This window comes from Micropterus salmoides, unplaced genomic scaffold (genome assembly GCF_014851395.1).
Source record: "Micropterus salmoides isolate LMB-PRFRI ecotype aquatic unplaced genomic scaffold, ASM1485139v1 Ms_hic_scaffold_19, whole genome shotgun sequence".
Classification (NCBI taxonomy): domain Eukaryota; kingdom Metazoa; phylum Chordata; class Actinopteri; order Centrarchiformes; family Centrarchidae; genus Micropterus; species Micropterus salmoides.
Window position 1 is genome coordinate 31,894,408 of NW_024041039.1, and position 17,446 is coordinate 31,911,853.

At 38.9% G+C, this 17,446-nt stretch overlaps 1 protein-coding gene across 1 annotated transcript in view; it reads right to left on the reverse strand.

Annotated features, from left to right (window-relative positions):
- rragd (ras-related GTP binding D) overlaps window positions 1-17,446 on the reverse strand; it is a 97,666-nt gene that overhangs the window by 40,922 nt on the left and 39,298 nt on the right. The window contains exons 3-5 of the mRNA XM_038729226.1: window positions 14,175-14,374; window positions 13,510-13,624; window positions 2,242-2,384 (exon numbers count right to left, since the gene is read on the reverse strand). Coding sequence (XP_038585154.1) covers window positions 2,242-2,384; window positions 13,510-13,624; window positions 14,175-14,374 — 458 coding nt within the window. The remainder of the gene's footprint in view (window positions 1-2,241; window positions 2,385-13,509; window positions 13,625-14,174; window positions 14,375-17,446) is intronic.

Sequence of the window (17,446 nt, forward strand, 5' to 3'; positions counted from 1 at the left end):
TTGTTATTATAATAATTAACACTACGACTGTTATCATTAACACTACTATAAATATCTGTACCATTTTTTCATTTAGTCTATAGCAACATCTCCTTCACTGTCTGTACCTCTGTGTGTATATTGTGTAGGCTGCCTCCCTCCCCTCCCTCTCTCCTTCCATCCCTCTTTTTCTCTCTGTACCTCTCCTGCCCTCTCTCTCTCTCTCTCTCTCTCTCCCTCTCTCTCTCCCTCTCTCTCCTTCACCCCAACCGGTCGAGGCAGATGGCCGCCCACCCTGAGCCATGGTTCTGCTCGAGGTTTCTGCCTCTTAAAAGGAAGTTTTTCCTTGCCTCTGTTGCCTAGTGCTTGCTCTTGGTGGGAACTGTTGGGCTTCTGTAAATAACATCACAGAGTACGGTCTAGACCTGCTCTTTTATGAAAAGCGCTGTGAGATAACTGTTGTTGTGATTTGGCGCTATATAAATAAAATTGAATTGAATAAACAATATGCAATTTGTTTTATTGATGATCTTTGAGTTTATTCAATCTAAAAAATCAATCGAACATCCATTCAAATGAATGTGGACGCATAGTAGTAATGAGAATTTCAGCTCAAAATACTTTACTTTTATATTGAAAAGTTGGCCATTGTATCATTGGTTTCCTGAGAATGACCCATTAAGACTATCAAGGTGTGTATAATTAAGGCACACACTGCTTAACAAGATTTCATCTCACAAGACTCCAACAGATACCGGATTTTTGAGATGGATAACAATATTGATAATTGAAATTAAAAATATTGGATATTTGTATATTTAAATTTTTTAACATGGATCCCTAAACTTTAAAAAATTATTAAAGAAATGTCATAAGTATATGTAGGAGTGCTGGGGATAAGCGACATTATGCTTTGTTACAGATGCAATATAATATCCATAACTATGTTTTCAGTGGTGTATAAAGACCTTACATAATGAACCGTTATGTTTTTATTACCTTAGAATGAGCCATTTCTACCACAGGTCGCCATGTTACGCCAACATGTTTCTACAGTAATCCTAACGGACAAACGGCTCTACAGAGCACATTTCGTCACTACGTTGAATACATACAAAGAAGAATAAGAACAAGTAACATTAGTAGTAGCAGTAGTAGTAGTAGTAGTCTGGTTTATTAGAAGTAAGAAAAGAAAAGAATTTTTGACAAATGGAGGACCACACATATTATTTAGCACAAGAGCTGAGAGAGCGTGTCGGCCACTTCTCCAGTGCACTCGGAAAGGGATGGTTGAGCATTGACTTATGGTGCATTTATGTGGTGTCGGAACAATCACAATCTTTTCTTCCTTGAATCTTTATTGCAAAAAGAGAAATAAACTGTACACGGGACATTAAGAAGTATACAGAACTGTGATTCATGCAAAATCAAACATGCAGTTTGTAAAATGGTTATTACGGTTAGTTTGCTGTCCATGTAGAGTGAACTAGATGTCAGCGTGTTGTTTATAAGCTCTGATAATGCTAATCCCAACACATTTTTGTAGTAGAGTCCATGATGATTCCACATTCCAATTTAAGAGCACATGAACACACACTGAAGTTGGAAGAATAACCTCACAACTTGGGAAATGGGACCATCCGAGAAGCATGTGAATGCACCATGAGCCACTGGTTGCAATTCCCTCACCACTAGATGCCACTAAAAATTACACACTAAACCTTTAAGCTGAGGGGAGCTGCAGATGATTAACTATTCACTTAATATATAGGTATAACTATAGCCTTTTACAGATGTAGAAAATAAAATAGAAGGCATGTTTAGAAACATGTTTAGAAATATTGCCATGGTGGCATCACATCAGATACGTACAGCTCAGAAAACTGGTTGAGAAACCTCATTTGTAAATTAGATTTGAAGGGCATAATTTTGTTATTGTTAGAAGTTGGAATTACCAATTGTCTGACATTTCTAAAACACAACATTTGTCCAATGTATTACATGATCATTAATTGGCAGCCTATAGCAATTTCTCAGCACCAACATGGTACTGAAGACCAACAAAAACTACCTACAATTACCAATCAGATCTTGACTTTCCATTTTCTTATGGATCCCATTCTTTTCACATGTAGGAAGTGAACTACACTATTTCTGATAGAGTTGCAACAATGTTTAGGTTATGTGAAATTGCAGAAGTTTGTATAATCCCCTTGATGGGCTGGTTATATTATGGCTTGTTGACAGAGTTCATTGACTTACCCATAGATGCAGGAGATGTCAATGACCACATCGATCATGTCACAACACAGTTCATATGTCTGCATGTCCACTGGACTGCTGTCTGTGGCAATGTAAATCTTACTGACCACATCAAACAGGAAGGCCTTCTCAATACCTGAGTTCTGAAAACAGCCAAAGACAAAGAAGAGGACTACTAAGTGCACAACATTCATAATACTGTGACCATAAATAGCTTTCAGTGACTGAGATTACTATCCTCTACACCAGCGTTAGTTCATGTTATCTGTTTATGAGGCAATTTGTGAGAAAACAGTGGAGGGATGTTTTCAAAAGTTTTTTTTGTCATGAAAATACCCCCTCCACCTCACTGGCACGCAAGTGAAATGTGGATTGATTGCAAAGTTTAACCATCATAGTCTGAGAAAAAGTTTTAGTGCCACTGTTACTTTTTAAAGTAGTAAATATATGACGTTACATCGCGATCAATGAAAATAAAGAGAAGACGGATGCATGCTGTGTTTAAGCGCAGCGAGTGGGTAAGGGAAGAGCAACTGATTTAAAAGCCGTCACTTTCAAGAGTGTCAGAGTGAAACCCCTTAGCCGTGACCTTGGGCATGTTCAGACTGGTGTAACTGTTTCTATGCTTATCATCATAGAAAAGAGCTTCAGATTTTATTGCACCTTCAGTAATATTGGCTGCAGTCTCATCACAGCTCTGCTGCTCACCAGAGCAAAGTGTTGATATATAAGCTATTATTCGCTATGTGTAACTAATCAGATAGTGCTGTGGGCGGGACATTGAGCAAATAAATAAGTGGAAAAAAAACCCAATAATAATAACACACACACACACACACACATATATACACACACACATACACAAATCTAATTTTAATACAAATCTATAATTTTGGAAGGATGTCAAAGTGGAGACACTGGAGCGTCCCATCAATAGCTGTAAGTCAAGCTAGCTTTAACCCAATGGACCGATAAGGTTAAAGGAGACCTATTATGCTTTTCCTCATTTTATGAGTATCTAAAAAGTTTCAGTATTGGATGTTCATGTTAAACATGGCCAAAGCTTCAAATAATGAGGTTAAATATTTAAAAGAAATCCCTGTGAGCAAAAACCTCTGATTTCCTACTGTCCTGTACACTGTTGTTGTTTTGAACTGTTTTTTCTACCAATGGCTCCGTTCTATGACATAACGAGCTAGACGGATCCAGTGTTACATATGGTCATTTGCTCCCACAGCAACGGCACAGCAACGCTCAGTCTGCCTGTACCGCCCAGCAACAACAACAGCCTGGTAACATGCTTCAGGTCTTGGCCAATCAGAAGACAGTGAGCTTTAAGGTGTGGTGGACAGAGACAGGAGCATCTACTGCTTGTTTCAGACAGAGACTGAAAAGAAGGCCTTCATGAAGAATCAGTATAAGACAGAGAATAATTTTTTTGAACTTTGAATCATGCAAAGCTGCCATACAGGAGTCACAGAACTACAATATAGGGCTGGAAAAGCAGTATAATAGGTCTCCTTGTATGCAGTACAATACAACAAATACATGCTACATGGTGTTGACCAGATAAAGGAACACGATGGCAGACATTTGAACAATATTTCCATTTTCAGTTTGTAAACATATAACGTTAGATGTCGTCTTTTTGTCTGGTACTAACAAACGTCACTAGCTAAACACTAAATTAGCGTTAGCTAGGTCATGCTTACAGCTGTTAGCAAACAATGACTGTACCTAACGTTAGTTGTTTGCTGGTTATTACGCTGGTTATTACGTTGGACCAGCTTACATGCATCTTATGAACAAGCTGTGTGATGCGAACGAGTATGAGAGGTTTGACATGATAATATGATGGCAGATGAATGCTTTTTTATGCATAGTTTGTTTACATCACGTTGCACAGCATGTTATGAAAACAACGTTTTGGATACCGTGGTCAAAACACCTTGGTGAAGACAGTTCACAGTTTGATGTCGGATACTCCTACATTCAGCCAGGTTTATCATCAATAACGTTTGAGTGAGATCATCACTACACAGCAGCCATATTCTGTAATCTGACAGAAATTATTCACCCTCTTGCAATTGATAGCAGATACAAATAATACATAATGTAATGTGCTAGATTACATTACCAATTTTATCCTGCAGTGCTAAACCCACCCAGGCAAGTGTAAAGAACAGAATTATGTGGCCCTGTGGTGAAAATTACAATCAGCAGACCTCCCCTGGTAATAGTAGCCTAATGCTGACATACAAGGTGAGTACAAAGCACCAAATCCAGGGACTGTCAAACTATTCTGTTAGCTTGTTACAAAACCACATGTAAACAACTATTTTATGAACTAAATCATTTGAAACTACATGAATAACAAACAGTTCGGGACAGGCCCACCATTAGGAATTACGGGCAGGGGGACAACATTTTTCAAATTGGGCCCCTCATCGACACCTACTCTAACACCACCTTAACCAACCCACCCTTAGTTCTAATACAAACACGGGCAATTTCAAAGAAGCTCTTGGCCGTTAGCCTTATAGTGACACAGATGGAGTCCCTAACAAGCATTTCTAAATTCAGTGTTGGTGACTCATCCAGGCCATGCTCATATACATATTCAATTACTCAATATGATTATAAAGCACAAAAGGTCAAATCAGTTTTTTTTTGTTTTTTTTAATCTTTCAAATTAGACTGACAGTAATGTTCCTCCTTTTAACTTAAAAAAAGACAAGGGCAGAAAAAATACTCTTTAATGCTGGAGTGATTAGAGAAAAGTCAAATTAAACACTGAAGAAATTACTACAAAGCATTAAATCATAAAATCAAATTATGAGTGAATAAATAAACTTCAGAGCTAGATTAATCAAAGTATTGGTCAAATTATGTACAAAACTTAAATACTGTATAGAGTATATGGCTGTGTCAGCTGAAATGATAATAATAATAGTATATTCAGTGTTTTACCACATGCATAGCTTATTATATTGTAACCATAGTTGCAGCTGTATCCTATGACTTGTGATGTGCTGCTGACTAGTGTTTACTGAAGGTCAATTTTCTTGAGGCAGTTACAGGGGAACTGGTGGGTGTTACTAATCTTTACGAATATAAAGGGAAACACAACATTCAGGTGGCAGGTGACAATTTCAAATATAATAGAATATAATGCAGTAAAGCTCTCAGGCACTCTGTGTTGCTTTTAGATTTCTCCTGTAGATCAACCTTTTCAAGGTTGTTTATTTGTCATTTTACAACACAAGGTTGTAGAACAAAACAAAAGTTTGATGTCCTTTCATCCTACACACACAGAGAACTTAACAGATTAATATATTAATATTTGAATACATATTAAATGTGTATTAAAATATTTTCTCATGTAATATCATCCCTGTAGAGTCAGCACATATGTATGATTTAGTCTTCCCTCCTCTTTTGTCTTTGTCTAAAGTAACCTCTTTAAATGTGACTGTGGCACCTTTTCTCTCCTCATTGATAAATTAATTCTGCCCATGTTCAAAACTTTCTGCATATTCAAAATCTCTCTAACATGTCTGTGTTCTCTGACATGTCCAGAAAAAAAGTCATTATATTGTAATAACTTCATCAGTTAATAAGAATTCATAATATTTTTAGTCAGTCAGACAGTCTAGGGGATTTTTCTCACACTTTCTACCACACTGAATATCGCTGGCCAATCAATGTCAAGTCGTGTTCCGTGGAGTCCTCATAGACTCGAGCTGCGGCCGCTGCAATGCAATGCAATTTCTATGGGTTCCGGGAGGGCTCGCACTTAACTTGTTTACGTCATGCGCCCAGCAGCAGAGCTACGCTTCTGCCTCCTGAAAACGACTCAGCAGTCCTTCAGCTTGTTGCTACGAGCAGCTGCTGTAGAAAATGTACGTTCAGGCTGAAAATTCAACCATGTTGTCGGGAGATGCAGTGACTTTACCAGCGTTAAGACACAGTATAAATAATACATGTAATTTGTTGAGGATGAGGAGAGGAAAAGTCCGCTAGCCACTAGGCTAATTTATGTTGTGTAAAATGCCATAGGCTAAGCTAATAATCTTGATAGTTATTATTAACTACGTTAAATGTGATTGTTATTAAGCCATGTTTTATGCGTGACGGTGGAGTTAATTTAAAGTTAGCTGCACTCAACCTGTAACAATTATTTGATGTGTTGTTTTTTTCCGAAGAAGAAAGAGGAGGTAGCATGATGTGGCCATCACTGGTATCTTGTCAGAGGAGGGTAAAAAGAAGAAGGAGAAGTAGGAGAGCAACACAGACAATAAACCAAAACTAATAGAATAAACCATTTATATTTCCCCTTACACGCGTTGTTGTTTATGTGTAAATACAGAGTGAGAATGGGAGAACAGCACATAGCTCGTTGTCAATGTGTGATTATAGAGTACAGGAGAACAGTGGATACTTTAATACAGCCCACAGCCCAAATATTACTGTGGAACTACAGGATAACAAGTGGATTTTTTACTACTCTCTGCTTACCTTATTGGTCTTGTGTAATGTGTGTAACTTAAAGAATGATGAATAAATACTGTGCTCCTCTGTACCCCATTAAACATTTAAGAATAGCTGCGTTTGATCCACCTTCATATCCAGTATATGTGACATTATTACATAACTGTAGCCTATTACTTGAGACGAGTCCCTTAGCTGCAATGCAAGATTAACTATAAATAATTTTATTCATTGCAAATAATCATCCCTCTGCCACTGCGCTTTATTCTGGATTTGTTGTTCCTAAATAAAAGGTTTGTCACAGCTAAATCAGATGATTGTGAGAGGCATTCTTTTTTTATCATTATTACTGAAGTAGTTTCCTTTACATCCAAAGGTCTAAAGATCTGTTGATCTTAAAGAGGTGGTATAATGCTCATTTTCAGGTTCAAAATCTTATTTAGCTGTTGTACCAGAACAGGTTTACATGGTTTCATTTTCAAAAAACACCATATTTTTGTCATACTGCACATTGCTGCAGCTCCTCTTTTCACCCTGTGTTGAAGGCTTCGTTTTAGCTATGGAGTGATACATCTTGTCTCTAAATGATCTTTGTTGGGAGTTGCACATGCGCAGTTCCTAGTTAAGGACTACTAGCCAATCAGAAGCAGAGAAAGGCGGGTCAGTGAAAAGACCCTAAACAGCTTCGATTCAGCTGTAGGCTACATGTTGCCGACCAGCTTAGCAACATGAACTGGAGCAAGAGTTTCAGAGTGGTGAGTTATTAATCTGTAACAAAAGTATCTTTCATCCATAAAGTTTTAACTGAGCTCTGTCTCTACGTCACAGTAACAACTTTATGTCCACTGACTGCCTGGAGGGTAGCTAGTGTTTGGAAGAGAGAAGAGAGCTGTGTGCTGCAGCTCACTGTTTTTCCACCGGTGTTTTTGAGGGCGTGTCGGACTAGTCGCCCAGTGAGCATTATGACACGTATTTTCATTGTGATGTCACAAGAAAGGGAAGTAAAGGCTGGACTACAAATGAGCTGTTTTTAGGCAGTTCAGAGCAGCGTTTTCTGTGGGAGATGGGAACTCCCTTTGGGCTGGACTTTGGGCTTTTTCACTTTGCAAACCTAAGACATGCACAAAAAAGATATACAATCTGATTATTCCTGAAGCATCTAAATAATCTTCACAGCGCAAAGAATTATTGTGGCGGTAACACGAAAGCAGCTCGTTGTTGAAGCAGGTAAACCTGCATACAGAGGAAGCTGTGCGTCATACGTAAAACCCAACATGACTATTTTATCCACCATATTCTCTCTCTCTCTCTCTCTCTCTCTCTCTGTGCATCTCAAAAATAAATAACAGCTGGTAGCTGCTGAGTGAAAGATTAGTTTCACTGGCGACATTCTGTTTATGGACTCACTGTCGGACATCGCTATAAAACAAATAGTAACTAATGTGTATTAAAGAAAAGAAACAGGCTAATGTCCAAAGTCAACAACAGGACACTTTTAATATTTCTCAATCAATGCAGTGATTGTCTGACATAGATCTTACAGTGTGTAGTCATCTTCATTTGCTCTGCAGAGACTAAAGACGCTTTTAATGCGGCGTTAATGGAAAGTGAAAGTATTTCACTTGCCTGCTTGTTAAAGAGCGACGCAGGATGCTTTCCAACACGGTCACCAGTGCCATAGTGTGCGCTCACTAGATTTCAGTTGTATTAGAACATAAAGCCTTAAACTGAAAAGATATTTGCCTGATTTTCTAAATGTTTGCATCTGCACAGCTCTGTGACTGTGACAAGCGCCCGACCAGCGCTTTACTGCGTAACTGTGCACAGCCTGGATGAGCTCATTTCGGTTAAGAAAGCAAAATGCAGATTACAGATTGGTTAAGTTATGAAGGTATGAATGGAAAATGTAGCGAAATTAAGATTAGGCCTACATTAGATGTACCCAGCGGCGTCGTTAGGATTTTTAAAATACAAACAAATAAAAGGCCGAAAATGTAACTTTACTTTTGCTTAATTAACGTTTCCGGGAGGGAGAGAGAGTGAGAGAGAGATTATTGTTATTATTTATTCTCCTGCAAATTAGTGGAGAATAAGATGATCCAGCTGTAGCTCTGTGTCTGTCCTCTGATCCACCTGAAGCTGTGAGCTGCACTTTATCAGAGGCGCTGAAATTAACTTGTGTGGATCTGTGGTGAGGTTCATCACCTGATAGGCAGAGGAGGCATTATACATATTTCATTTCAAAATCTATGTTTTGCCCCCCCCTCTTTCCTAATGTAAAGTTTTATTTGGCATTGCCTTCCTGGCTCAGGCATTTTCAGAGCTGGCTCATATAGGAGGCGGTTTACTAAGAGACCAGTCAATCGCTCACACACTCCACATCAGTCACGGACAAAATGTAGCTTATAGAAATGTTGAGGGAGAAAAAAAACGTTGCTCGAGGCCAGTGCAGTAAAGTGCCTCAATATGACAGACTTTTCTTTTGTGCTTACTTCTAGCTGAAGGCAGCAGTGATGATGTCTGCAGCAGGGGTGGGTACATCTAATGTAGGCCTACTCTTAATTTCGCTACATTTTCCATTCATACCTTCATAACTTAACCAATGGTTCCAACCTCCACCGTACAGCACCAGGGGTTTAGAAGCTACCTCTGCTAACGCAGAGTAGCATATAGCATTAGCTCCTTAGCATGAGCTAACTCGGTCATGTTGAGCTCGTAGACTGTATATAAAAATGTACGTAGTATCCATGACTTCACCCGCTGGTTTCTGGCCATCACCATCTTGTCACCGCACGTAACTCCCGGAAAACCATAAATGGCCAAAGAGGCAGGTCGTGGGTAGAGCTGAGGTGACGTGGTGCTGAAACCCCTCCCGCCTAGCTCGACATACAGTCTATGGTTTTCATGTGTGTGAGAGAGGGAAATGTTGAATCAGATCTGTATAAGATTGCATTTTAATACCAGGTGCAAATGGGGCGTGAGACCCCCACGAAGCTCAGATTATAACTCAAACCCTATTTGTTGCGGAGTGATATGGATCTGTGCAAAGGAATTCGACGTCATACCCGTTATATTCGCTCATTATATCACCGCTATGAACCAATCAGATTGCTTGATTTGAGCTAGCCATTTTATAAATATATAATATACTATACAACATACATATGTGATTTAAACAGTAAAAGGATGGAGGCTGGTTTAGAATGCCAAAACTGAATCTAAAAATACAAATTGTTCCATCAATAATTATAATGTTAAATCAAAACAACGCTGTTCCTACAGTAGTGTAAATCCATACAACTCATTTATAAAAAATAATTTTTTCTCAAAATTAATTCTGATATACATTATAATCATGGAACAATCAATCAATGTGCTGGAGTGTGACTTTTTTTTGTTATAAGTTATTAGGGCCAGAGCAAGAAATGTGTGAGGACTCTATTGAAACTTAAGGAATTCTTTTTTTAGGGCTTGAGCATGAAACATGCGAGGACCCTATTGAAATGGAATGAATTCTTTGTTTTTTGACAGCCAAACGTGCATCGTTTTAATCTCACAAAACTTTGCACAAAATTCAAACATGGTGAAATTGTACATGTCATATGGTTTTCGTGCATGGGCATGGCAAAATGGCTCACTTGCACCCCTTATAAAGGAGCCCTGGGGCACGTTTCACCAAAATGTAAGACATTTTTGTGGCAGGTATATCCACACCTACAAAGAAGCTTCAGGAAGCAATGCCCCATTTTGAATGTAATGGTCATTTTTGCGATTTACAGGTTCTGTACTTCAAGAAACTCCTCCTATAGAACTCATTTGATCAACTTCAAATTTTCTATATATGTTGTGCTATCTAAAGGCATTGACAGTGATCTGTTGTGTTATCAGTGAGGTTCTGTTGAAGGGTGTGTCCATGGCATGGCTTTGAAAATCAATGATTCGTCATGAAACAGGAAGTTGTTGTAACTTCAATGTACGTGCTCACATCTGTATCAAATTTTACATGTTTGATAAGAATCTCACGAAGGCACATCCAATGCTACTAGCACCTTTAATTGCTTTTTGAATTCATTACTTTTGGTCAAACTTTGCCCCCAGCAACCTTCCTGGACACCATATTCTATATAACACAACTATATATACATATGCTCAGATTTTAAGGCCATGGCAAAAATAAAACATTGCTGTATGAACTGAAGCGTTTACCCAGTCTAAAAAGTTCTTGTGCGACCTGTGACTAGAGGTAACAGGCTACAGGTGGCACTGTAAGCTTGTGAAATAGGCAACGGCCATTTCCGGCTATTATTTGTTTCCAGCAAAATCGCGAAATGTGCTAAACCTGCTTTTTCAAACTCCAGCAAAAGTACTGGAGCACTATTGTTTTTGTTCTCAATAGGAGTCCAAGCCCAAAGGGCTGGGGGCCACGCATCCACGCACAAACTTTGCATGTGGAATCTACAGACCCTCATGATCATAAGTTAAAAATAAATTTGACCATCGAAAACAAGGGGAAATTATAAATGAATAACTTCTTGTATGTTGCAGACAAACAAACCGTTGTCTTTTTGTAACTTGTTAATGAACTGCCCACATCTTACAAACTTGAATTAAATGACAAATTAACTCTTTCAGCTTTGGACTATTCATGTACACTTGTGCTCTCATGATCACAAATCAAGTGAAATCCAGTGACCAAAGGGGGGATTTGGGTAGAATTGGAACTTCATAGATGAATTTGTTCATTGCGTGATTTAAACTGAACTGTTACTATGATAAACCATTACAGAAACAAAAAATAATAATTTAAACACATCTGCTCCAGTCACTTCCTGTAACCTTAACTGTAAGCTGATATGGACTATGCCCCTTACCTCTTTTTCCTCTGATGGCTCTCTTACCTCTGGGAACAGCAGCAACGCAAGAGCCTGGTGTCTGGTTAGCTAAGTATGCACAGCTAACCAAGGGTAAACTAATATATTTAGTGCCAGCAGCTACAGCACAAAGTCTGCCGGCTAACTGTACAATAAAAAGGAGATATGAAGCAAGTCAGCGCCAAGCTGCTACCTCTGGAAGGTAAACAAAGGAACGACCAGTTCCCTCTGACATGGAACAATGCACAGCAAAGACTGCATTTGACATCAGAACCACAACTCTTCCCATCCTGGCTCATCAACGACCAACAGACATTTGAATGACATTCCTGTGATCATAACAAGCATCTTTTTCTAACATATTTCTTTATCTAACCATTTATCTCACTGCACAGTGGTTACCATAGTAAATGGTTTAGTGCAGGGGTTCTTAACCTTTCTGGCAGTCCGACCCCTTTTTGAAGTTGAAAATATTTCGCACTGCGCACTGTTAATGCACCCTGCTGCGCCTTGCGTTTTTGAATGAGAGCTCTGAGCGTACAGAGTTGAAAAAAATTAAACCTCGTGCCCGACCTCATTCACGTTTTTTCCCATTGTCCAATCTAATGAGTGGAGAGACGGGCCCTCAGTTGTGCTGACGGAAGTTTACAGTTGCTTGGATTGTCCGGACTCTCCCCGACTCATCCTAAAATACGCCTTGAACCGACCATCATTAAGACAAAGCTGCTGGACCAGCTGGTGGTAGCCTACTACCAGCGGTGTCTCCCCTTTCTGAGGGTCTCATGTACCCACACGGATCACAGTTTCCCTGTCTTCTGCGTGTTTGTACACCTCTCACACTCAAAACAGTGCCAGAGCAGGCACCCTCCATTTGGCAGATGTTTTTAGCAACAAAAGACTCAGACCTGTGAGTTGTGCTCAGGTTTCTGCTAATATAACCGTTATTAATTAGCGGCAAACCAAAGATTACAGATCACTGGCGCTATAATTTTTGATTACACTGACAGGACAGCTGATTCAGTGGTTGCCTAGCAACATTTAAAAAACCGCAGTGCTTTGCTCTTTTCTAAATTCAACCAAAAAGGTGCTGCCGTGCGCCTCGCGTTTTCAAACCTGCTTTCTGTCTGATCAGGGTCTGATTATTCTTTGTCGTTTTATAGCAGTTGGCATTAAACAGTGCAAAATATTTACAGTGTCCACCCAAAGTGATTCCATTCACAACTATATACCACTGGTTTAGTGAATTTATGGATTATAATTGCAACCACCAATTTTGTTTTCCTAACCTTTTTGTAAGGCACATTATTGTGACATGAAAAGGATATTGTACAGCTTCATGTCTGTTGGTTCATACATAATTTATACTGGTATTAAGTCCCACTATCACTATCATTTAAGCTCATTTATATGGCTATGAAACTCAAGCTAATCTGACAGGGACTTGACTTTGGAGCAGTATACAATATAAACCAAGTAAAACAAGCAAAAATAAATAAATGGACACTGAAATAAGATTTCTCACTCACCAATGACAGCGAGCTACCACACAAGGCACTGGCCTTACCATCGGGAGCATTCGGGGTTCAGTGTCTTACCCAAGGACACCTGGCATGTGAACAGGATGTTTGCAAATATTTTATTCAGTAAATCTAAGTACCACAGAACCACAGGAGTGTAGGGATCTTGGTGGTGTGGTGGCAAAAAGTTTGTATTAGTATGTTAGACATCACTACAACCTATTAAATTGTAAAGTACAGGAGGACATGCATAATGTGGCTAGTCAAACTTGGTTATTAAAATGCGGGGAAATACAGAAGCACATTGGTGTAAGGTTTTCATAGAGATTTGACTGTATATCTTTAGTCTTTCAGATAAATTTTGTTAATTCAGAGGCAGGATTACTTACAGATATGAAGATGTTGAGCAGGTTTTCCAGTGTGGGCAGCTGTGGGATGAGTTTCTGGACCACTTTACTGAAAGCCTCGAATATGGAGTGGTCGTATATACTTGTTAAATAGAAGCTGTAGAGATCAGCGAGAAGAATCAGAATATAACTACACAACAATTTGATCATTTTTAGCTTTATGCAGATGTGGACAGAAGACAAACGAACTGTCAACAATAAAGATTGGCCTTTTTAAGGTCATCACACACATGCTAATATACATAATATTACATTCCCAACATTATAAATTATTATTTTTTTAACTTAAGGAGAAGACTAATGAGGATATTTACTTATAGTCTGTGATACAAATCATCTTGTTTAGGACTGGGTATCCTTTGAAGTTATTCTATACAAGTCAATATATCATAACTTATTTTCAATCCTGATACCAAAACAATACTTTCTGGAAAGAAAAAAAAACAGACAGTTTTATAGAAAAATATGTCTATATTTTTCTCAGGTCTCAAGATCTAAAACATATCTACTTTAGGTCCAATGAGTCCATTTGTACATTTTCATGGCAGGACTGTATATTTCTGCTTGTATTACAGTATCTATGTAATTCACACAAACTGTGAAACCAACCAACAACCAGCAGTCCAAAAGTTGCCTGTAAAGCCCACCTTAGGTGTATCCGTTCTAGGCCTGCATCTGCAAGGTCATCGTTGGCTCGCTTGTGAATATCCCTTTGCTTTTCAATCTTATGGTCATCTGACAGGCCATCAACTTTGTGAATGAACACCTCGAAGTTGATGTCTGGGTTGACTTTGTAGGCCCTGGTCACTGTGAGATGCAGTCTTCTTAAAGCCTCGACATAGTCATCCTATCAAAATGAAGAGAAAAGATTCACACCACATGATAAGCAACACCATGTACCTTTCAGTTTCTTTGGTGTAAACAGTCTGGCCAATATTGTTAGCACGTTTTATCACAGATTGTATTAATGCATATGTCATTTGATAAGGAACAAGAAATGTCAATAGAAATGTTTGAGGTCATTTAGAGACAGTGTCCCCATTAAAAAATGTGCCCATCAAAGAGCATTGACAACTGATTTTTACACTTTGGAATCCAATTAACTGCTTGAGGAGTGATAGCAAGGCCACCTTCATATTATGTCTAAGCAGCAAGATTCCCATTGGTCCGCAACATGGTTGTTTTTGCAAAAGCCAAGCATCCTCATCTGTACAGATGGGTATTAAGTTTTTATTGATTCCGATACAGATACCAGTACTGCTTCTCTGTAAATTCTTCTCCTTCATTTTAATGACACTAAAGTGTATAACTAATGTAGATGCACCAGTGCAAATGTTGGTTAAAAGCAAGAGTTTTTTTTCTTAAAAAAAGGCAAATGCAGAAAAACAACTATGTACTAAACAAACCAAACAAACCAAACAAACTATGTCTGTAACATCAACTACAGCTGACAAGACATGGACACATTACCAGGGGGAGAACAGCTTTAAAATAAAACAGGACAAATAGTGCACATAAACACACATGGATGGATTCAACAGAATAAAATGGGAGTCAATCTCCATTGACACCCATGAACTGTGGTGATGAACACAACATGCTAGGGAGAAAGAGGCGCTTAGATATTTGGACCCATTTCAAATACAGTGAGGCAGACAAAAAAGCAGAGTGCCTAATTATATCAGACGGCAAGCAAATATGGTTATAAGATTTTTGGAAAAAACACTAAGAACTTGAAGAGGCCTATCAAGGCTAACCACCCGGCAACTGAGGTAACATTCAAATTTTACAAAACATTTGATCTATATGAGAGATGAGTGAAATAAAGACTAAAATGATACATATCTCTATTTAGGTTGAAGCAGACTGACCAGAACAAAATTATACTCATGAGTTAGAAAAGACTAAAATGATGGTTAATGACTAAAACTAGACTAACAACATTTTATTGTGACTAAAATCAGACTAAAATACCCAGACTTTTAGTCAACTAAAACTTGATTTTAAAAAAATGTATACAGTGGACTAAACTAACAAGGACATTTGCAGGGTGCGATTTGTGTAAAAAACAGATTCTCCACGTTTATTATTCAAGTAATACGGAGCGTCACATCGCGATGCAGAGCTACAGTGATGCATGCTGTGTTTACCTCTCAGGTGAAGTGAGTGGGTAAGGGGAGAGAGACTGATTTAAAAGCTGTGTGTTCGGGCATGCACAAAGGTGTAACACGGACACTGGGCTTCTTGTCATCATAGAAACAGATCGTCAGATTGTGAAGTTTATTGCAGCTTCAGTAATATCGGCTGCCTTCCCTTCGGCTCACAGCTCTGCTGTTCACTGGAGCAAATGCAAGACTCCAGCCTGGTGATGACCCATAGACAGAGAGAGGCAGCTGGATCAGAGCCAAAGTAGCGCATTTTCTAATTAATTTAACCCTAACAAAACTACGGATCGATCCGAACCATGCGTTTTGTGACAAGTTGCATCACTATTGAAGTAGATCACTCTGAGGGGGGGATGCAGTTCAGCAGAGGTAATGATATAGATACCAGAAGGGGGGAAATCCCACGCATGTTCTCCCCGTGTCTGCGTGGGTTCTCTCCGGGTGCTTCCTCCCACTGTCCAAAGACATGCAGACTAGGTTGATTGGTGACCCTAAATTGTCCTGCGTGAGTGGCTGTTTATCCATGTTTGGCCCTGCGATGGACTGGCGACCTGTCCAGGGTGTACCCCGCCTTTTGCACGATGTCAGCTGGGATTGGCTCCAGCCAATAAGCGGTTGACGATGGATGGATGGACAACTGTGAGGTGTGTGCATTTTTTAAAGTTATGCATTATTAGGGGCGTGGTCACCTTGACAGGTGGCTGTTGCTGCTGTCACTGTTAGCCATCTGTCCGCCGTCTGTTAGCCTCACTCAGCTAATACAGTCAGGGAGCTTTGCATTTGTACTTAGACTGTAGACTTATATCAGAGCAGAAGAGAAGCCACTCTTCATAAACATCAGGCTCTGGTACTGGGTATAAGGCTCCTAACGTATCTTTAAGAATAAGGTAGATAGTGAAAAAACAGGATATCTGGAAAAGTTCATTTTCTTCAGTAATTTAATTAAAAAAATTAAACTATAAGTTTCTACAGTATATCATATATAGATTCATTACACAAAGTGAAATATTTAAAGCCCTTTTTTGTTTTAATCTTGATGATGACAGTTTACAGCTCATGGAACTCAAAACTCCAGTATCTCAAAATGTATTTCGAATTTAATAATAAGTAACTTATAATACAGAAATGTCAATCTGAAAAGAGCTCTTTAAACAGCTAATTAACTCACACCAGCAAAGGTTTCCTGAGTCTCTAATCTCTCAGTGTTGCTGCCCACAATTAACTTTTCCACGATGTTGATGACCTACTCTTTTTAGGATGCATCTCTAAACATGGCAGCTAACGACATGCAGTCCACTAACACCATAAAACAACTGGCTCCCAGCAAAACAGGCAAGGTAAGGATACAAAACAACAATAAGGGTTTATGTGCCGAAGCCAATAACAGGCTCAGATGATGTCTAGTAAGAACAAAGTTAGCATTATTAAAGCTGGAGAAACGCAGAGAAGGCAGGCTAATGCCGAGCAGTTATTAATTTTATCTGGTGTAAAGTTATATAACATTAGCTTTCCATATTACTTTGTGGTGTATAACATATGTGTATTTGACCATTACAGTTTAACATAATGCTCTGCAGCTGGGGAGAGGGACAGTGAACCCTTATGGGGAAGTAATGATTGATGGGTGCAGTGTTAGGGGGAGTAGAGATTAGTGTGTATGAAGAGATTAGTGTGTATGAAAGGACTGTACCCTTCTGTGGTGTCTAACAGATGGTTACACTTATTCTACAGCACTGTGCCCTTATATGGTATTT